This window comes from Mycteria americana, chromosome 4, assembly GCF_035582795.1.
Source record: "Mycteria americana isolate JAX WOST 10 ecotype Jacksonville Zoo and Gardens chromosome 4, USCA_MyAme_1.0, whole genome shotgun sequence".
Classification (NCBI taxonomy): Eukaryota; Metazoa; Chordata; class Aves; order Ciconiiformes; family Ciconiidae; genus Mycteria; species Mycteria americana.
This window is the reverse complement of record NC_134368.1, coordinates 10,540,194-10,562,291: the sequence shown is the minus strand read 5'-3', so window position 1 is coordinate 10,562,291 and position 22,098 is coordinate 10,540,194. Positions and strand designations below refer to the sequence as shown.

Sequence of the window (22,098 nt, the reverse complement as noted above, 5' to 3'; positions counted from 1 at the left end):
GAGCTTCTGTGTTTGCCGAATCTCTCTAAAACTTGAGTGCTCCCTGTACGCAAGTATTTGCATTTCATAAATAAAACTGTGAAGAGTCTTCCTGTAAAAACATGAGCATCTTACAATTGCAGTTAGCTCACTTCTGTATTTTATGCTGAATTTCATGTCTGGTAGGGAGATAAAATCATCTTTCTTTATGGGGAAAACACAACCGTTAGTTCACCACAGGGGTCTCTGACCCAGAGTTGTGGGCTCAGCCCAGGCCACTTTGGTTTGCAATGTACCTGGAGAACATTTGACTCCGGAAGTGAATTTTTGGTGCAGAGATTTTTCTCTGACTTTACCCTATGTACATTATTAAGCCAGATTACATAGTCATTATGCAACAATGAAAAATTTAGTAACTCTCTATATTTAATCCTTTGTGTGTTAACTTCATTGCACAGCACCAGGACCAGGATAGGTTTGAATGCGGAAAAAAATGTGAAACAAGAGAAGGAATCTGAAGTGCTTGGGTAACTCTGCCCAGTTTGTAATATGTCTTCTAGTTTCATTTCAAATAGGTTTACATTCTTTGAAGTGGGGGTTTTGTTTGTATTAAATTTGTACTGAATTAGCCTTGTGATAGGGTCTGAGGCTGTCTGCTTTTTGGACTGAAGTGGTTAACGTACAGAAATGACGAATTTTTAATGTTTGCATCTATTTCAAATATATCTGTTGTTCTCACTAGGGTGGCTTGTAATGATTGCATTTTCAGTGTCATTTGAGTGGTTGACCTATAGTGTCCTTTTCTTTTCAGAACATCACCAAGCAAGTATATTTAGCAATTGATTCGAGAGTTATGTCAACCTCCTGTACACACAGCTAGTTTAGTAGACTAAATTTGGGACATCTGAAACACAGACACGTGTTCAGCCACGCAAGCATTTTTAGCATTAAAGCATCTTGCAGAAGGCACAGTTAGGGCCTTCTTGTGAGGCAAGCATTGTTTCAGGCCCATACATGCTTCGGTGATGCACTATGGTGTGAGAGGTACTTTGGGTGGTGGGTGTTGAAGCAACAACACCCTGTCTAACCCAGCCAACTTCTGCTGGAGCCATCATGAAGGGAAATTCAGAGCATGCAGTATGGGAATAAGGACATTTAGTGGCTTTTTGTCCATTTCCTAGCCTTCCAGATCCTTGCCGCCCATCAGCTGGAGATGCTGCAGCTCTAAGATGCCTCCCAGTATGGCCAAGACAGCTCCATGTCTTGACTGGGCAATCTGCTAGTAGGAGCGAGTGGGTGTGGACCACAGCTGTTGTGGGACTTCCCACAGGGTGACAAACTTTGAATGTATTTGAATGTGGCGGATCGACAAGCACGCGTTTCACTGTCATGCTGTAAACTCATGAGTGTCTGTGGCCATTTAATTTCTCTAAGGCATGCCACACTGAGGACTAAGCAGCTTGTTTCGGACATGCACTTGCCGAAGGAAGGCTTTGCCTTTCCAGCTGGCTTTGTGCAGATCAGTGGCATAAAGGATGGATGCTGTTCCCTCCCACAAATAAGGTCTATAGATTTATACTTGTATGGTTTAGGAAACACACCTTTGCTGCTATCGAAAAACTGGGCAATTACTTGCCTGGATCTGCTGTCTGACTAGCTGCAGGCCATTTCTATCTGCTGTGCTGGACCTAAAAAAGCCCTGGAGAGCCTCTGTGGAAAGACTGCAGGTGGATCGGGTCACTCCACAAACCTGCCAGCACTGTATCGATCAGACTGGCACAAGTTTATGTCACACAGTTGGCATTTTATTTTTCTGTTACGTGAATGGGGAGCAGTCTTGTAGGTCAAATGCTTGTAGGTCAACGGATTTACAAGCAATCTCTGGTTTAAATGCTTATAGAAATGTTGATTGGAGGGACCTCTGAATGGTGATGGCTTTGTCTGGGTACATCTTGAAAAACCTCCAAGGACGGCACTTCTACAGCTTTTCTGCCAACCTATTCTGATTGTGCACCACTGCCCCAGTGAAAAATTAGTTTCCTATTGTCCGTCCTGAACCTCCCAATTCACAACCATTGCCTCTTGTTATATTATTTGGCCCTACTGAGAAGTATTTTGTTCCCATTGCAACCACCCATCAAGTAGTTGTAGGAATTTCTTGGAATTGTTGCAGTTTCCTTGTAATGAAGATTATCCAGTGTGAACAATAGGCTTTTTTGTTTCTTTTTTTTTTCCTCTGCATCTTAGTATTCCATTTCTTGGTGTGCTAAAATGGATTTGCATCTGGGATTTCATACATACGGGGAAGCTTATTGACCATTATCTAATTGACTTATTTAGCACAATTTTGAAATTGGTTAGAGTCAAAGATCTTAATTTACTTTTCCATGGCAGCCTTTTTTGGAGAAGTGGTGAACTGTAGCTTCTCTGGCCTGCATTGCTTCTGCCTTTTCATAGCTGAGCACTGAAGCAAACCGGAGTCTCTGAGGACTAGGTCAGTGAGTGGTCTTCAAATGATTTTCTGGTGGATGTCCTCGTACTATGGGGAAATTCGTAACAACACTGTGTTGCTGCTCTGTCCCTCCAAGTTGTGGGGCTCCAGGGTTCATTTTGTTACTGGTTCTGAAATACCCGCTAGTATCACCCATCACAGCTTTCATGGATTCAAAACCAGTTCAAGGGAGTTCCAGCTGGTACCTGTTACATTAGTTGTCAACAAGTTACATTCTCCTTTATGTGAATGTGATGAACCACCCACCATGCTCCTGGACATAGCCACTACTGTGGAACGCTGACCAAGTCTGTGGGGTTAGTAATTCATTTTTATTAAGCATTAAAAGAGCTATAATGCAGATTTATAGGAGCGTGTTGTGAGCTCGCTTATGGGGAAACACTGAGGCCTTGAACATCTGAAACCCCTTTATCTTCCGGCAGAAAGGAAAATGTGGTAAATCAGAGATGGGTCACCCACGTGCACCTCTCCATGCACGGGGCTGTACCCAAAACGGAGAGCTGCAGGTTTGAGGATTCAGATTTTGGATGGCTTGTTTTAGATCCTTACCTTCCCTGATAAATTCACTAGCAGTGACGAAGGGGATATTTCTGTGCATCCACATGAGGTGAGAAAAGCGCCCGCTTCTGTAGGCACTGGTGTCCTGGCCTGACACCATGCTTTGTGTGGGCGAAGGTGTAACAGTCAGGTTTCGAAGCCAGAGCAAAGCATCATTACCAAACTTCAACCACATTTCGTGCACAGAGATCGCTACCGTGTTGCTCTGAGACCAGGCTGCTTTTTTGCTTTTTTCTAGGTGGAATTTAAGGCATGAGCTGCAGAACGCAAAGCAGCTCCGGCTGCGATTACCTCTGAGTGCCTATCCCTCCTCCGGCGGTCACAGTCAGCCAAGGGAAAGCGAAAGCTGTCAGGTCCCTGCAGAAAAAGAGAGACATTAGTGCTGGCAGAGTCTGTACGCGACAACTTATCTGCTGTGAAGTTTGAGTCCCCTGTTCCTGCTGGTGTGATCCGTTAACATAACATGCCTGAAATGTTTTCTTACATTCTTACCGTTTTTTTCTAAGATGTGCAAAATGAAAAACGTGGGGATATTTACTCCAGTACCACAGGAATTGTGATGGGCTGGTTTTCTTTTTTTTTATGTTCACAATCTATGCCATCGATTATGCTGTTGTGTTATAATATACGAATTAGCCACATAAAGATACCTGCATTTATGTGAAGATCTACATAAAGCTTACGCATTAAAATCTTTAATGGATTCATAGGTGCTGAGTAATTAAATGAAAGAAAAAGTCCCTTTAAAAAAAAAAGTGAAGTTAGAGCAGGTCTTTTAGTAAGTGTGTTTATTATATTTAGTGCTAGCAATTGTTAGTGCTGAGAATGCCTTAAAGCTTTTTTTTTTATATTTAGCTCTTTTTAATTCTTCTCATTGGTCAGTTAAAATACTCTTCGTAGCTTCAGTCCCCTGTCCTTCACGGCATTTCTGTAAAGTCCTGCTTTACCTGGTTGGCAGATAACATAAAAGAATTAGTGCTTTAAAAACACACACAGCCGTGCCCTCTGGAGCTTGGTAAGGTTTCTGTTAACTCCCCAGCTGATGGTAAGGAAGTGCACTAAATCCTTATTTTCTCCCTGTGATAAGCAGACTTTCTTCCAATAGTAACAGAGGCAGATAAGTTGAGTACGTAGTCTCGTTTCATTAACGTTTTCCAGGATTAATATTAAGTAGATCTCAGATCAACAGCTCTGTATATTCCTTATCAGACTTTTAATTACTGCAAGTATATTGATCGTTCCATTTCAATGTATTTAACTCTCTATTTACTACTTGGATACTATTCTTGTCCTCTTCCTTGCCACATCCTCCTTTATCTTCAGTCCCCACTTTCTTGTCAGCTGTCTAAATACAGTTGCATCCAAGTTGTGCTGAGTGACGCAGATGATTGCGTGTGCATTTAGAGGCCATTTAAAAACCAAAAAGATTAATTGAATTTAGTCCCTGAAACAAGTTTGTTTATTTAAAACACAAAAACAGCCAGGTAGTTTTTAGAGGTTACAGACACAGAAATAAAAATTTACCTGATTAGGATTTTCTGTATAAATACCAGTAGTCCCTAATTCTGGTATTTAGGATCTTTAGTCCCTAAAGATCAATGTCGCAGTTTAAGTTAGCAGGCATAGGGGCACTCTGCGATCTGATGGGGCTGTTTTTGTGAATACTTACCCCAGTCTTTGTTGCTGTTGTTTAAATTAAAGCATTTAGATGGTTTAGAGCCTTATATTTAAAAACAAACCCCAGGCCTAAATAAAAAATCTGTCATCAGTTTTCTCTTGAGAATCACATTTTCACCAATATTCCTTTTTCCCTAAGTGGCTTGAAGAAAGAATAAACAATTGTATAGAAATGCTCTTTGATTTCCTACCTACTACATTGCTGATTTATAGGCAGCCAGAACTAAGTGTGTGAGTGTGTAGTCATTACTGTACTGTATTTTAATTAGATTTTATTTTGCTTTGGGTTTTTTCCCCATTAATTCTCAGGTTGTTTTCCCATTGCACTAATCATTCCAATTACACATGTGTAATTTGTCATTTGGTGCATATTAAACTCTCTTCAGCTGCATTTCAAACACTGATGCTGAATTCTTGCTCTGAACTGATTGTTCAAAAGAAAGTTCATTCTTGACCAGAAGTGTTAAATTTCCTGCAAAGTTTGTTTCCTTCATGCAGCATCGAGCAGATTTGAAAAAGATGATTATTCATCTCACACTGGTGGTCCGCTTCACTTATTACTACTGCTTTGTGAGGGATGTTGGCATGCTCCAGGTCATCGCTTTGTTCAATCTGTAACAGACTAGCAGAAAGGAAAATATTAGAGATGTTGCTTGTGTAAGCGCTTCCACATCTATTTCTATCTCATTGCAAAACTGAAGGGTGATTTCATATGGATTCCTGTTCAAGAATTGTGCATTAAAACCAGGAGGGATTTTCTTTTGGATTTAACTGTAGAAACACACTCACACACTGTCGTTGGTTTGCCACTGCCTTGTTTTGGACAGTTGAAGCAACTGCTTCATGGACTATTGTATTGCCAGCTTCTTTCTCAAAGACAGACCAAATGTTTGGAAACTGAGTATCTGTCGAAATACCACTTTGTTTATCCTCTTTTTACTGAAGGATTTAATGTCACAGGAGAGAGAGTTGAGAGCAGCAGTAGTGATACTTGCAAAGGAATAATGGAGAAAGCAGGACCCAATATGGCTGGAACTGTTTTCTCTCGTGTGTAATAAAGGTTGTGCTGGCTGTACGGTGAGAGGAGGAATGTCTCCTTCTTGGGGAGACTGTGGGTCAGTAGATGGGAGGAGAAGGGGGATCAGGACTTCCCTGTTAACAATATATTGATAAACCATGGCTGGAAGCACCTTGGAGCTGGGCAGAGCTGCATAGATGCCCTTGCCTTGTGTAGCAGGAGCACATCTATCACATCAGGCAGGGCTAATGGGGGAGAGGGGAATCCGGGTCTGCAGCCTCCCTGCTCCCTCCCGCAGTTCCATCTCTGCCTGAGAAAATGACTGGGTTGGAGTGAAGTCCCAGTTTTTCTTCCATACCCAGTCATGAATTCAGTGTGCAGCCTTGCCTGGATTTCTCAGATCTCTGAGCGTACTCTCCCTTTGTTAAGATGGGACTAACCAGGCTGAGCAAACTGCTTTGAAATATAGGTATGAAACTACTATCTGAACGTGCCAAGCAGCATTACTGCATTTCAAGTGACCTTTCGGTCTGAAACTTTGCCAAAGGGAGGGGAAAGGAAGCCACCGTTGAACTGAGTTCTGCACAGAGATCCTGCAAACAGATGGTGTTTGCATATAGGATATGCTGTTCGGGTGCAACTTTACTACAACGCTCTTCGTTTTTAATAATTTCAGGCGGGCTAAACTCCGGCTATATTTGGAACAGCTAAAACAGCTTGTGCCTCTCGGGCCGGACAGCACCAGACACACCACTCTAAGTCTGTTGAAAAGAGCTAAGATGCATATCAAGGTAAAAACATTCATCCATATTTTTATTTCTTTTAAAGCAGAATCTTCCAGAATGTGTATCCATAGAGAGGAAACTAATTTTCACACAGAATCTGTATCCATATGTCCAATCTTCTGGGTATATTGGCCTTTATTAGTTGCAAGGATTTCAGTCACAGTATCAAGGTTTTGTGTTTTGCAATTTACCCTGCAGTCTCAGACATATAAAAAATGGTGATTCTGTGATTTCTGCTTAGTTATTAGTGCTTTACCTTGTATTTAAAAAAGAATATATATGTATCAAGGCTGTTCTTTGATTTATTTTTTAAGGACTGAGCAAAGTAGCATTGTACTGCACTGACTGCAATGTAAAAAGCCAGATCTATTCATGATCAAAAAAACTAATGGAGTCAAAGGGATTATAGCTACTAGTAAGCCTTATCCCCATCCCACATTTTGATGACCAGATCCTGGAGCGTTTGACAATCATTTAAAAGAAACCAAAAATGAATTGCAATCTCCTGTTAGTTGCTGCTCCCCTTGCATGTTTCTCGTGTGTAACAAGTTTAAAACAAAATCTCACCTGTGATCCAGCAGCAGTACAGGTTATACATTTGCACAGGTAATTCAAAGGGAATTATTCCTCAGGCCTCCTCTCTCCAAAGGCACCTTCACTCCCATTTTCACTGTCGTGGTTTTCAGGGGAATGGGGTTATGCACAGAAATAAGACAAACAAGTATTTAAATGTAAAAGTTAAAGAACAGGTTTGTGGTGCTGTGTCCGGGACTGTAATTATTCATCTGGCATTTTTTCCATGTTATAGGGAAACAGGTCAAGAAAAGTGTCAAGAGAGGTTGAACACTGCCAGTAATCTTGGAGTATTTTGGAGAACGGCCTGCTGTTGTACAGCATTAAGATTCACTGCAGTTGCAGAAATGGGTGTAATTCATATGAAGTATTAAAGATTAATTTAAGCAAAACCATTCTTGTGAACAAGTTTACTGAGCTACTTTTTCAGCTCTTGTAAGCACACTTACTCCAGCTGGGCAACCCCTGTTTCTACCATTTGAGATTTTGGCCTCTTGTTTATAATTCAGGCTAACACGCGTGAAAGGCACTGCATGTGGTTTTTGTCTTGGGCTGCCCCCCTATCATGGGCTTATGCATACAAATTGAAAAACTGTTTTTACAAGTGGCAAGTGTGAGAGATTAGCCATGTAGTTACCATTTCAGCTGCTGATAAAGAAAGCTAGGAACAGATTCTTTCCAAGTCCATCGTGCATGGTACCAAGTACTCATTTTCTGAAAACTGAAACTGAAGTTTAGCTTTCTTTTTAAGATTTTAACTGAACCTACCCTAACTGGATTGCCACTTAATTGCTCCTCTTCATCAGGTCAGCTACCTCCCCGCTGCACTGCCAGAGCATGCCAATGCCTGTCTGCCATTTCTAATACAGTCATTAATTTTGAACTTTTCACACGCACACCCCCCCCCATATATCGAAACTTGCCCTGAAAGATTGGACGGTTTTGAGTCTCCTGGACATGAATCACTGAGTTCATTCCTAAAATAGTTGTTAGAGTTTGGGATTGCAGCCAGGAAAATACAGGAAAAGGAAATCTGATCAATTGGGCACATTTGGTTTGTTGTGTACGTGGATGTACCAACCCTTTTTCTTATTATAATGTTGTGTATCCACGCATGATGCATATCTACGTAGTGTATTGCCTGGGAGGGGGCTTAACACAAGGCTGCAGAAGATAGATTTCATTCAGCCAGGAAACTGCCCAGTTCAATAGTGTCAATTAATTTTTCAAAGGTAAATACTTTTGCTCTCAGACTTGCATTGGAACAGCAAAATCTCTGAAATTGTTTTGCTTGTGGTTTGCTGTGCACTGTCCCACCCTGCTCTCCTCAGAAAACCAAGCATAGGTTCATTCAGACTGTAGGGAGGAATGGTCAGCAGCTGTATTCACTCCCTGCACATCTCCTAAATCTCAGTGGTCGTGTAAACACAGCTCACAGAGAGATTTGGTCTTTCTTACAAGTGCTTTTACTGCTACAACCTGTAATTTACTTCATCAGTTAGATAATTTGTTTAAATACTGTAAGGTGGTTTGGTTTGTGTGTCCTTCCTGCTTTTGATCCCATCATACTCATTACACTTTCTTCCCTAATTATATAGTCAGTTTTTTTAAATGGCTATCAGTGATTTGGAAGAGGGTTCAGTTGAAATCTTAAAAGATACTATTTCTGTTACTGCATTGGGACCAACAGTGCCGCACATTTTACCAGGTGTGAAGTATTCTTTTTATTTCCAAAATTAATACCTTCTTTTATTCAAGCAGAGGGGAGATTTTAGGTAGATGTGTGGAAGGATCCTTTCACAGGCTGTTTGCTGAGCAGCTTTGGACTAATACCACTGATTTGGTAGGAGGTTATCACAGAATCATCACATTTGCTCTGCAGAAGTTCAAGGAAAAAAAATGCAAGAATACAGAGAATTGTTAGTAAATTCCTCCTACTATATATAATTAATACTGCTTATTGTTAATGAAGCTTTTTAAATGGTAAAAATTTCCATGGCCTGTGGTAGGAGGGAGAGCATTCAGGAGGCTCGCAGGGTTCCTTTATGGTAATAAGTCTGTTATTTCACCGAAAGAGGCGTTACGTTCTGACTGAAACCTGAGCTGCGCTCTGGTTGACAAAGATGATGCCAGTTTTGCCTGACAAAATTATTTAAATATTCCCCACAACCGAGGCAACAATAATTCGGGATTCCCCTCCTCCTCCCCATATGCATGTATCTTATTGTGAAACAAATTCAGCTGTGGCCTAGCCAGCTTAAATTGAACTGATCTCTGCAGAATGGTAACAAAAAAATATTTTTTTAAATTTAATTTAATTGAAATTTAATTTTAAATTCATTTTTTAAATGTAAGTTGTTTTAAAATTTGTTTTAAAATTACTGTTTATGAAAAGATCTTAGGTTACTTATGTTTTAACATGAGTAAAAACCGTCAGCTTACTGTCTTTTCTCTCCCTTTAAGAAATTGGAAGAACAGGACCGAAAAGCTCTAAATATTAAAGAACAATTACAGCGGGAACACCGCTACCTCAAACGCAGATTGGAGCAGCTATCCGTGCAGGGCATGGAGCGTATCCGCACTGACAGTATGGGATCAACAATATCCACTGACTCTGAACAAGGTAATTGAACGAGAGCTTCCCAAAGGGAGTTGCAGGAGCAGGAAGGAAAAGGAAAGAAAACATTATTTAGAACTAAAATCAAGCTTTCAACAAAACCCAGACAAAATTGTTCCATTATGAGATTTGCAGAATAAAAAACAACTGCATCTTTTTTACATTATTTGAAAAACTTTCTTTTTTCTAATCAGTTTTGAAGCTATTAATATTGCATGTATTTTTAAAGCTATTTATACTGCACATGCTTTTGCCACTTTTTTAAACCATTCCCATTTAATATTCTGAATTTTTTAGTGTAATTATTGGTAAGGCTGGCATACTATTTTCTTCTTGGAAAAAAAAATCTTATTGGTCTTAATTCATTTGTGTGAATAAATTAATTCTACATAATTTATTGTGAAACTTTAAAATATTTTCTGTGTAACAATCACCAAGTGTTCTCTACATTTGGTTCTCATTTAAGACAGAGCTCTTCGAGCTGCCTGTCACCATTTCTCATTTTCTCATTTGAAGTTTTTCTGTGCCTGACCACTCGCCCAGGCTGACTTTTTCGGGGCCTCTGGGAGCTGAGCTGCCGGTCACAGTGCAGCTACCAGTGGACAGATGGCTACACCACGGTCACTGCTAGCCGACCCCTGTATAGGTTGGAAATACCACGAAGGGTGCTGCAGTATTGTGGCGTCCGAGGGTTTTCTTTTGTTTTAAGATCAGTGTCTAGGCACAGGTTGGAATGGTTCTGTGACAGCATTTGGTATTGATGTCATGCAGTATATTTATGAGGATGAGGACAGAAGGGATTTTAGTTCTCCAGTGGACAAGATCATCCTTTCGTCAGGAATTACTGTTGCAGTGTTTTTTTGTTTAATTACAGAAAATGAAGTATGATTCAGGTTTCACCTGAACATTGATTGACACAGGCATTACTGGCCCATGATTACCCGCTACAACCACTGCCTTTCTGAAAATGTGCCTTCTTATGTTTTCTTTAGAGGTAGACATTGAAGGAATGGAGTTTACTCCAGGTGAAATGGACAGTATTGGAAGTGCCAGTGATGCTGAAGACCACTACAGTTTGCAAAGCGGTTCGAGTGACGGAGGTTACACACATTCCCGCAGACTGAATGCCAGGCTCTCATAGTGCCTGAGTTACCCGTTCAACTCAGGACCATCTGACTGAAGCACTTATATATGAATATTCCAGAGGTGTCAACTGCCACTCTTCCGGGAAACCCCAACCACAGTACTCTGACATGGAGGTTTCTTACCCACGGTTCCCTGCACTGTAACCACAATATTAGATATTGTAAATCATGGGTTTGCTGCAGAGAACTGTGGTTAGGTACAGTTGTGACTTAAAGCTAGCTTGATGTAGCCATACTGCAAATTAAAGAAAATAAGTTATGTCATTCCATTCAAGAAGTATTAAATTCAACCTGTTGGAAGCGTGGCGTAAGGGAGTTTGACAGTTATTTTGATTTTGCAGAAACCATTTCAAACACGGAAGAATAAATGGAATCTACAATGTGTTAGTGATTGGGAGCTACGAAAACCTAAAACTACTTTTTGTGGTATTTTTTCATGAAAAAAAACCAAAACATTTTGAACGCTGTATAGCGGGCTCTATAGAGTAAATTCTTTCAGCAGTTGTTGTTTGGGTGAAGCAGGCAGATAAATCTTCAAATCTCAGATGATCTTTAGAAAAGGTCATATTTACAAGTCACTACTGTACTTCAAAACGGGGGAAAAGCCAGCTCTAATAATGACTTCATGTGGGATGATCTCAACTTTCTTTTGCTTTTTTGTATTCAATATCCAACCAGCAGCAAGTCATTCTGTCCATGGTAACGGGAGTAGCAGAAAGCAACACTGCAATTCTAACCTGTTATCGTGGAAGGGATGACGTTTGAAGCATTTCAGTGGGTTTTTGCGTTGTTTTTTTCATTTCTTTGTCTGAAGAATACAGAACTCAAGTGATCCAGTTTGTGATAGTTAATCTTTCCTTGCAAGGAAATGAAATCTCTGTTTGCTTGTATTTTTTTTCTTTTCTTCTATTTACACATGTCAATACATTTTTATGGAAGGCATGGCTTAAAATTACAGTATTCAGCTAGAAGATAATTAATCTTTTTTTTCTTTTGCACACTATAATTGTATTTTCTATTCTTAAAAACGTGCAAAAAAATTAAAATGTATGCTGTAAAACAGCAAAGTTTATTTAGTACTCATCAAGCTGTTCAGAACGTATTTACCCAAATTGTAGCAATACTATGAAGATGTATTTTAATACAACTTCTGCTTAGTGAAGTCATTAGAGCTTGGCTTGCCGGGTAAGAAAAAATGGACCAGTCTTTGCATTATCTGTTTAAAGAAGGTCTTTTAAAAAAAAAAGAAGAAAAAAAAAAAAGAAAAAAAAAAAAGAAAAAAGGAAAAAAAGAAAAAAGCTATAAACACTTTTAGGGAAGTGATTTTAGCAAGTGTAGTCTATATTTCCTGTAAGAGATTTTGTATTATATTTTCCTAAATGTTCTCATTTACTTGTATAGGGAGGGGAATGGTACAGACCCAGACCAGAGTCTCAGGGACTCTTCACCTTTGTCATATTGTGCCTTGGTGACCATTTATGTATGCCTCTCCTTTTCATTGTTTAAAGGACAACTAAGCTTTGTTTCAAGACCCTCTGTTCGAATGGTCAGTTGTCCACCTCCTTACGGATGAAGCAGAGAGGTGTATTTATATCTTCAGCCTCTCACAACTGATTCAGTGTGGCTTTAAGTAAAATCCTAAAATTAGGTTTTGGTGTGAGGGTTAATTGTCTTTGTATGAGCCCTCCCTTGGATTCTTCAGCACCCGAATCTATTTTTTGTTAGCTTATAAAGTCAGGGTCTCTGTGAGACCAGTGCTCAGTGGCTAGGGAAACACAAACGTACTGTGTAAGGCTATGGGATGTCCAAGTGTGGTGCCATTTTTAGCATTCGGATACAAGACCTCATGACAGACTGACCAGAATGATCAAAAACAAAGATTCAGTTGTTCTTTCAACATCTGACATAAACGTGTCCTCCCTTTGGCTCTTACAACACGGAGTAGAAATATGAATACATTTTGTGGCAGCTTACAGATCCTTGTTTGCACTCTCGCTTACTGCTTGGAACTTGCCAACAAGGAAAACGTATACATTTAATTTACATAACCTAATGGATGGCCACCCCTACTTTGGCTCTGGGGAGGGGCCTAAGGTTATAAACTCTGGCAGCTGAATAAGAAAACAATTAACCTTTTCTGTGATGCAGGTTTTGGTATTATGTTCTATACACCTTGCATATTACTAAAATCCTCATTGTTGGGGAAAGCACACAGCAATATACTCATTGTGTGTAGCTGACAAGCAGCAGAAATTACTAGCTCCTTTGGTGCATATGTAACTAATTTCCAAATCATGGAAAAAAAAATAAGAGTTTACTTTAACACACGACTGTTAACAGGAAAAAAAAAAGGCTAGTATATTGTTGCTGTTCATTTATTATATAATGAACACATTCATGAATTGTAAAGTGTTTCCTTTCATGACAAGCAGCTCTTGCACAGAACCTCCTAATGAAAAGAGATTTGAAACTTACAGAAGGAAAAACGAGATTTTAAATTGAACATTATTGTACCTTAGGTCAACCTGAAATTTTCCTTTTAAAGATGAATGTGCTAACTTAATGAGTTCTTCCACGCTGGGTATCCATGGCTTTGTAGATCTTATATTTTCAATAAAAATTACTCGAATAATCTTGAGTGGAAATAAAAAGGGTTTATTTGTTTTTACTTTTTCAGTTATTACAGCTGGGGGCTGTTATGCCGGTAAAGAAAAATGACACCATACTGCCTGTGTCATTCTCCCTCAAGTACAGCCCAATTTAAGGTGGTATTTTCAGGCACAGCCCCCTTTTCTGCAGCTCGGAGAGAAGCCACCCAGTTGAAGGCAATGGCACAACTGTTTTAAGCGTCGGGTTTGGCGGCTGTTTTGGGCGTCTGCCTGCCCCCCCGAGCAGTGCTGCAGTCCAGCCCTGCCCCGGCCGACCCGTGGTGACAGTCGGGGTTCTGACATTCCTTTAGGGGTGTGATTCACCTGCGACTGAGCAGCCAGCGCAGCGCTACCTGTGGCCATAGCACCTTGGGATGCAAATAGTGTTCTATTTTTATTAATTTTTTTAAGGTGGATATTTGTGTGTGTGCTCCGTGTGTGTGCATGCATGCATGCATCCGTGTGTGCGCGCGCGCGCGACTGTATCTGTAATCACAAGGTGACTGCAAAAAGCATACTGCTTGCTGCAGGATTAAATACTACCAACCGCCTTGGCTGCTCTGCCGTTTTGTGTCGTGACTGTGCTTTTAGCAGGTGGGGAGATACCACTGCTCAGTTAATCTATTTTCTCTGCAATTACCACATAGGAAAAGAAGGAATAGGGACAAGATTACAGGGCTGCTAGGTCTTTTCCTCTGTGGAAAAGGCTCTGGAGAGATGAAGTCATGGAGAAGTTATTTTTGTGGAGACATAGAGGTTTGGCCTGTTTCCTGGTGGGAGAAGAAAGGAAGGGCTTTCTCTTGCAGCGCGCAGGTGTTGGGAGGATACACGCCTCTTCGTTGCTCTTCTGAATAGAGTTAGTTCTTCCTCTAGCTCCGTGAGTGCACTGTCATCACAGGAGAGGCATAAAAAAAACCAGCCTGAAATTATTAGCTTTTTCTGCAGAGTCTCCACTGTGATTCAGGGGATGAATCCTCCTTCACGCCCATCCTCTCTCTGCCTGACTTTTACCCCCCCAGGCCCATTGCAGCTGCTGTATCTATCTTCTGAAAAGAGCCGAGTTTGGCCAGTGGAAGCCCTACAACACACTGCTACCCAGAGCCCGGATCCTGTCTTGTGCAAAAAACAAACTCAGTTCAGGGTGAGTTTTATTGAATGACAGCAGAAATAAAAAGGCCCCCAAAAATCCATGAGAAGGACAGTTTTTCATCTGGTGTTTATAGACAGGTTTCTATCCTAATTTCTTAGTGAAAGATTTGGGATGGAAAAAAGAATTAAAATATAATACAACTTGCATCTAACTTAAAGAATTAAGACTTTTTCTGACCATAAACGGTGTTATTTTTCTTGGCATGGATGAGTATGGGTTCAGCTATACCACATGCAGCCTAGCATCATTTTGTATTAAAAAAAAAAAAGTTACTTCTATTGATCTACAAATAAATTACTGTGATAAATACCAGTATTCTGAGCATCCGACTGTATGCTCTGCATAAGCCATTTCAGTGGAGGAACTTCAATGCCAAAAGAAGAGAACTGGGAAACGGAAAGAGGTGAAGTTGCATGTGCTCAGCCTGCAGACCTGCTCCCGTTCCGAGCCCCGGGGTGTGTTTAGCCGCAGGACGTACTTCTGCTTTTCTTGGAGGTATTTACAGCAGTCTCTGCTACTGTGACAAGTGATTATTTCACCATTTTACCAACTTTATAGCAGACTGGTAATCAGCAGTGAAATTTTTCATCCTTGCAGATCAGCCCTGTGGAAAAGAAACACATTTTTGAGAAGAACCACATCATCACAGCTTTTAATCAAGTAATATTAGTTTTATACACTTCATTTTATGATGGTGTTGATAAAGGAATGTCTGCAAAACGGATTACTCTTTCAGAAATCTGTTAATTTTTTTAACTATTAGAGGCCGTTGGTTGTGTGTGGTAAGAGCCAGTAACAGTGTTGATATTTAATCCACTAACTTGCACCTTCCAAAACTGGTGGAAAGCGAATTGAATCCCTTTAGATACTCTTTAAGGAAGAGCTGCACTCCCTACAAATACTGATGGGGCAAACACCTCAGAAATTAATTTCACCAGCAATGAAATGAGCCAATTTGCCTAAGTGACTGACTAAATGCACTGTTGTTAATTGGTAGCTGCAAAAGAAACATCCAAGTGTGTTGCATAACTACCTACAGTTAAAATGCAGGGGATCTATGAAACAGAAAAGATCAGAAACCATTTGGTCACCTTGGCTGTTTTTTCTACCCGAAGCATCGTAAATTAACCCCAGCAAAGGATTCCTGGGGAGGCAGGACCAGCCAGAGACTTGCCCATTGGCAAAGCAGAGCAAAGGTGCTCCAATTCCAGAATTTCTTCCTTCCATTTTGCACGTAAAGTACGGTTACATGCAATTTATGCCATTGAAAGGGTGTGTGCAATAAGGATTTTTAAGTGATGAAATTTTGGTGCATGGGAAGCACTGAGAGAGAGCTGTCTGCTGTTTACCGGTCAAATTGTTACCTATAGGTGTGAGCGAGTGGGTTCTGTGCCAGAGCCAAAGGAATGGTTCATAGCCTGTCAGATGTATTACACTGTACAGATTCATTTGTATGCATGGACGTGGTGCTCACTACATTCTGTAGCACACAGAGTATTGTGTTATATCATCTCGTCATAATATAAATACAAATTTTTATACCTTTTTGTTGTGGTTTTCAGGTTTCTTTAATTCTTCATAATTTGTTTTTTTGTGTATAGCATTTCTTCTCTTTGCAAATCTTTTCATATATGTTTAATGACTATTTCAGAAGGACCTCACCAAGTTTTAGCAATTCAAATTAATAGTATGGCATGAAGGTTGGAGTGTGATTTAAAGTTCTTCTACATATGTTGGCCCAATGTAACCCCAATAGTCATTAACGTTATTTGTCTCTAACCGTGAGTGCTGTATACATTTCCACTTTTACATTTCTGAAGACAAAGCAAACTGTAAAACAAAGTGCAAATTGAAATACATTAGTGTCTGTTCTAAGTAATTCTACTTGAAATCATTCCTGCTCTGCACAAGAGAGAAAAAAAAGCCTTAAAAGGCAGCCTACAAGTTCTGCATGTGTATTTTGTCAGATATGAAAGTCACATCACAAGAGCATTTTATGTTACTAGGGGAGATGAGAGGAGGGACAGAATTGGAATGCTTTTGCAAATTGCATCGTTATGCTCTCAGCTGTAGTGTGTGACATCCACTGTTTTTTGTTTCAGTTTGTCAAGCAGTTTGTTGCACTTAAATACAGCGATGTCTTAAAAATACAGAACTAGTAGTTTTAAGTTGAAATCATGGCAAGTAGCTTGTCGATATGTTTATGTTTGATTCAGATAAGCTGAGCTGCTGAATCAGTCAAAATATTCATGCACAAAGCATAGTAAACTATTTTTTTATCAAAGCTTTCTTTGAAATTACCACTATCACAGAATAAGCATAAAATACAATTCAGCACATCACTCGCTTATTATAAATTAATTTCCAACAGGAAAAAAGCTACAATAAACATTTAGCAGTGCCATATTTTGGGACAGCACCACTTTCCTCAGCACAAGAAAGAACTGCAATGGGGTAACAGAATTATGATGTATGTCGTGGCACTATTTTTGTAAATCCTGTACAGTTTATGACCTGTACAGCTTCTTTCCTGACATTGTAATGTCTTATGATTTGTTTATAAGAAAAGTAAGTTTCCTCATTTTGCTAATGATGAATGTTTCAAATTTAATATTAAAAGTCCAGAAGCTTGCCTTGCCTATCAGGATGAAAATGTTTTGTCAAAGCCTATTTAAATGGAAAAGAGCCTTATAATTAAATTGATTATGATATAACCATCAGCTTCCTCTAAGTTTAAGGTGGTTTCAATGGCAAAGTTCTCAGTTATTATTATTCTAGAAACTGTGAATTACCCAGTGTTTTTAAGGACCATGGCATACAAGAAAGGTATGATTACGGTGTGGTGGACAGAGGAGGAGTGGGGGGGGGGGCTGGCATTACCGCTGCCAGGAGAGCTGCGTTTGGAATAGCAGAGATTGCTGCTGGGAGGAGGCTGATTTCCTTTTGCCCGCTATGATTTTACACTCCCCAGGCTGAGGACACCGCTCTGTAAAAGCCCCCTGAAAGCTTGCTCTCCTGTGTCACTGCTGTGCAAAGGACCCACTGCCTCACTGGGGAGGAGCCGTCTGGAGTTGGATGGGAGAGGGGGAGCAGGGCAAGGAAGCGGGAGGGATCAGGCTGGCCCTTCACGGTCCCTGCCAAGGCCTCTGCTGAGTCCTGGTGTACGTTCCCACACAAAGGTTCGGTTTCTTACGAGCAAAATCCATTTGCAGACAGCCCGGCTGATCAGCCCTGCCCAGGGTTTCAATCCAAAATGGAGTCGGAAGAGTAAACAAATGATTTTCTAGAAAAAAAAACAACCTTGTGCATCATATGTCTAAATACATTAGTAGCGTTAGCCCAAACGTGTAGGCGGTTCTTTTTTATTTATGGCATTGAATCCAACAAAGCTGAAGAAAACTAAGCGCTTTGACCTGCTTTTCTGGGAATACAACATCTCAGAATGAAATCTACCCTTCCTCTAGAGAGAAGATACAAGTGCTTGGGAGAGAAAGCAAGCTGGTGCCAAATTTCTGTCTTCTGACTCTGTTATAATAAAAGTTCACATGGCACTTGAAAAGCTGTGCTTAATTCAGAATACAATTTTGCTTAAAGCAATGAATTACCTTTCCAAAGGGTGATTGGTACTCCAGCAATCAGCAGCAGGGACCTCTATAGCATCCTGCTGCTGCTATGAGAAGATGTGCAGTATGATGCAAAAAGGAAAAGCTTCGATACAGTTAGAGTTCATCAGCTAAAAACTTATTTCCATGTCTTCTCTGTGGTTTTTTTTCACACAACAAAACAAAACAAATCCAAACCCTGAAGCAGCAATAAGCAAACTACTTTTGTAGGAGTTTTTCATCTGACGGATGTATCCCAGTGGGAGGGTTTCTACTGGCCAGCTGCAATGCCTATATGATGGCCACTACACTTCTTGGCTGTATTTTACAGCCTTGGCCAATGGGTAACTGATAGCTTCTCTCTGAGGTATCAGGCACAACGGCGTCATATTTTGCAGTGGAACAAACACAACATGGCATCGATGGAATAGTGCAGAGCTTGCAGACATCCTTCCAGAAATGTCTATGTCTTAATCTGCTGGAATCCACCATAAAATGGCTTGTAAAGGCAATATGCTATCTAAGCAACCTCTCTGGTTCTCGGACACAGATGCAAAACAACTGCTCCTAGAATGGAAAAAATGGGTAAGGTAAGCCTTTAATTATGTTTTGACTGAACATAACCAAGAAAAAAGTGAATCAGAGAAAAACAATCTTGACCCATAAGGAGCTGCAAAAGCAAACACTGAAGCAGATGGGGCTGTGGTTGGGTGGGGAAAGGGGCTGTAAGACATTTCAAAGATAGTTTGTAGCATGTTTGTAGGGGAAGGCTGTTGTTTAATCTCTGCCCTAAAAGCCAATCAATGGTCCAACAAATGAAAATTTGTTTCACATTAGAGGCTTGTTCTTTCAAACTGAGAAGTTTAAGTGCACAATGTTCTGACCTAAAGTATTTAAATTCTAACCTGAATTTCTACACCAGCAGGGATGATGAGATCATGCTGTCTGTCAACTCCTCTTTCGTCCATCTGTTCCCCTCCTCCTTTCCTTGATAACTTTTGAACCTTTAGGCTAATTTTCACCAAATTTGACAAAGCAGAGATAGGATGGAGGCTGCAACAATAATATGTGGTGAAAACTTCCAGGAAAATTCCATGTCTGGGTAGAAAGAGAAATAAATCATTTCCTGCACTGACCGTGCCTGAAAGCTAGCCCAATTGAGCTCTTCACTCTTTCAAGAGGTGGCTACTGGCCGGCACGTATGTAGCTCCAAACCAGCTACAGAATGAGCGTATAATCCTGCTTGCCCAGCTAAACAGATGAGGACGTAACTTTTGTGAAAGGCCACGAGGGAGGTGGGACATCGTATGTGTGTGAATCTGGAAAGAGGGAGAGGAACCGGTCACACAGGGAACTGAAGGCATTAGCTGCAGCAATCCAGATAGACAATTTGATAGACAAAAGACAGACAATCTTTTATCAGATGTGTCTTCTTTCATCTAGGATGTGGACTTGAGTCACAGAGCTGAATTGCTCTCTGACAGCAGAATTGTAGCAAGTTTTCTAGGTATTATTGATATTTATGAAATTTTTTAAAAAACAGCAATACTGTGAAGCACAAGCCTCCAAAATACTACTGTAGGACAAGTTGATTTTAGTGCAAGTAACTGACTGAACCGAAACGGCATTGTCTTATGAAACAAGCTAGCGAATGCTTTTGTTCCTTCCCCATCGGAAAGATGCAATACACTCTATCTGCAAGACGATTTGAAAACTTCAGCTAGCCTAAATTGCAGCTGTGTATCAGGCTGTAATCCGATGGGGAGGAATTCAACACTACAGCTCTTTTTACCCATGAGAACTCACCGCCAGGTCAGGTTTAATTTAAAAGTGTGTCTTGCACAGACCACATGATGGCAGAAATCAACATACTGCACTTTGTAGGCAATACAGGTGCTGATTTTGATCTAGAAAACCTCATGTGAGTTAGTCTTAGCTGTGCTGAGCTGCGAGGTTGCTCATTTCCCTGTGTTGATTCATTTCAACAACTGTATTGAGATTAGAGAAGCTGCACATTTAGGGCATGTAGTGGGAGGGCTCAGCCACCCACACACAGACTGGGTCAATGCCTCATCAGGGTGAAATGTAGAGATAAGATTTCTGGATGCAATAAATGATTTCTTTCTAGAATAACTGGCCTTAGAAACCACAAGAAAAAAAACGCCATTCTGAATTTAGTCTTCAGCAGTGCAGAGGATCTAATTCAAGAGCTATTAGTGGGTGAGCTGCTCCATAGTAGCAACCACAATATAATTAAGCTTAACACTGCAAGAAGAGAGCAAGACAAATAAAGCAGATGGATACTCAATTTTAAGAAAACGACCTATGCAAAAATGGGGAAAAATGCCAGAAAACCCTAAATGAGCAGCTCAAAAGCAAGAAGCCTACAAACACCCAGAAGGCTTAAAAAATACTGTACTAGAAGCCAGATAAAATGTCTTACACAAACATAAAACCGTGGCCCAAACCTCCCCCCTGCATGACTCGATGAGAAAGTTAAGGACGCTATCGCAAGGCAAGTAGGGAAGCCGAGAAAAACATGGTGTGCGAAATGTAAACAGGAAACGAAGATGGCTAAACTTGAGGAGTGGCTGGTAAAGGATGCTCAAACTGTTAGTGAGAAGTTTACATGATGCTCGACTCAGAACCAGCCCTCGCAAAGCAGAAGAGGTCCTGCAGTTGTTGCCGAGAGCTTTCTGGTGGCTCCGTGAGCAGCAGCAGCAGCCAAAAAGCCAAGAAAATGGAGCATCGTAAGGAAGGGCATCGGAAACAAGGATTTTGTAGAAAACCTTGGTGCACCCACACCTTGAGGACTGTGTGCAGTCTTGTCTCTGCACCTCAAGCAAGGCGCAGCGATGTTATAAAAGGTACAGAGGAGGACAACTGAAATCATTGGGGAGCGGGGCACTTGCTTTACAGAGGCCAAATTTTGGAACTCTCCAAACTGGAGAAGACAGAGCTGACAGGAATTTTACTGGTGGTTTCTAAATTGCTATGAAGGCCACAGATAAGGTAAATGCAGAGGTGGTATTCGCCAAACCCTGCAATGCTAGAGTTGAGGGTCATTTGATGACATTAGAAGATGGGTTAAAAAACAACTAATAAAGTGCTCTTTTAAGCAGCAGGTAGTGCTGTTCTGGAATTTGTTGCCTTGTGAAGTTCTGGGGGGTATCGGGAGGTTCACAAAGGGATCAGACAAACTCACGGACATAACGTCCATGAAAAAAAACCTAAAACGACTAGGCAGGGATGACTCACTAATACAGCAACTGTGGACACAGGGGTGGTGGCCACCATTAGCCATGTCCCTCAGCTTCGGCAAGGCTGGTGGACGCACGGTTCTGCGGCCCGGTTTTGGTCAAAGCTGAGCAACGTCAAATTGCAGTCAGGTCTCCCTCATCCCCTTCCTCCCACACGCTGGGCGCAACGGGCCCCATAACGATCGCAGGCTACGGCAGAGGGGAAGGGAAGGGAGGGGAGGGGAGGGAAAGGGAGGGGAGGGGAGGGCAGGGGAGCGGAGCGGAGCAGCGGACGCACCCGAAGCCCTCCCCGCGGCGGGCTGAGGCGAGGCCCCTGAGGAGAGGGACGACCCCACCGCCCAGGCCCCGCCCCCGCTCCCTGTGGACAGCCCCGCCCACCCCGCCGCGGATCGCCCGCCCACGTGACGTCACTGGTCAGCGGGCCGGCGCCGGCCAACCCCCGCGCAGGCCCCCCGCCCCCCATTGGCGCGAGGCGGGTGAGGCGCGCGTGCGCGGGCGCCTCTGCGGAAGGACGGCGGGAGGGCAGGAGGGGAGGGGTGCGGGCGCGCAGGCGCAGTTGGCGGTTGAGCGGTGG

General features: G+C 41.4%; 1 protein-coding gene and 1 long non-coding RNA gene across 4 annotated transcripts in view; one reads left to right on the top strand and one right to left on the bottom strand.

The window, feature by feature from the left end:
* The window catches only part of MXD4 (MAX dimerization protein 4), a 39,855-nt gene extending 25,787 nt beyond the window's left edge, over positions 1–14,068 (top strand). For all 3 annotated transcript variants that reach the window (XM_075499618.1, XM_075499620.1, XM_075499619.1), the window contains exons 4-6: positions 6,421–6,535; positions 9,566–9,725; positions 10,712–14,068. In XM_075499618.1, the coding sequence (XP_075355733.1) occupies positions 6,421–6,535; positions 9,566–9,725; positions 10,712–10,860 (424 nt within the window). In that variant the 3' untranslated portion in view covers positions 10,861–14,068. The remainder of the gene's footprint in view (positions 1–6,420; positions 6,536–9,565; positions 9,726–10,711) is intronic.
* Positions 14,069–14,203: 135 nt separating this feature from the next.
* On the bottom strand, positions 14,204–21,842 carry LOC142408895 (uncharacterized). The gene is made up of 3 exons (XR_012775460.1): positions 21,802–21,842; positions 18,268–18,831; positions 14,204–15,266 (listed from the first exon to the last, which is right to left on the bottom strand). It is a non-coding gene; the product is annotated as an uncharacterized LOC142408895 (long non-coding RNA).
* Between the last annotated feature and the right edge of the window lie 256 nt (positions 21,843–22,098).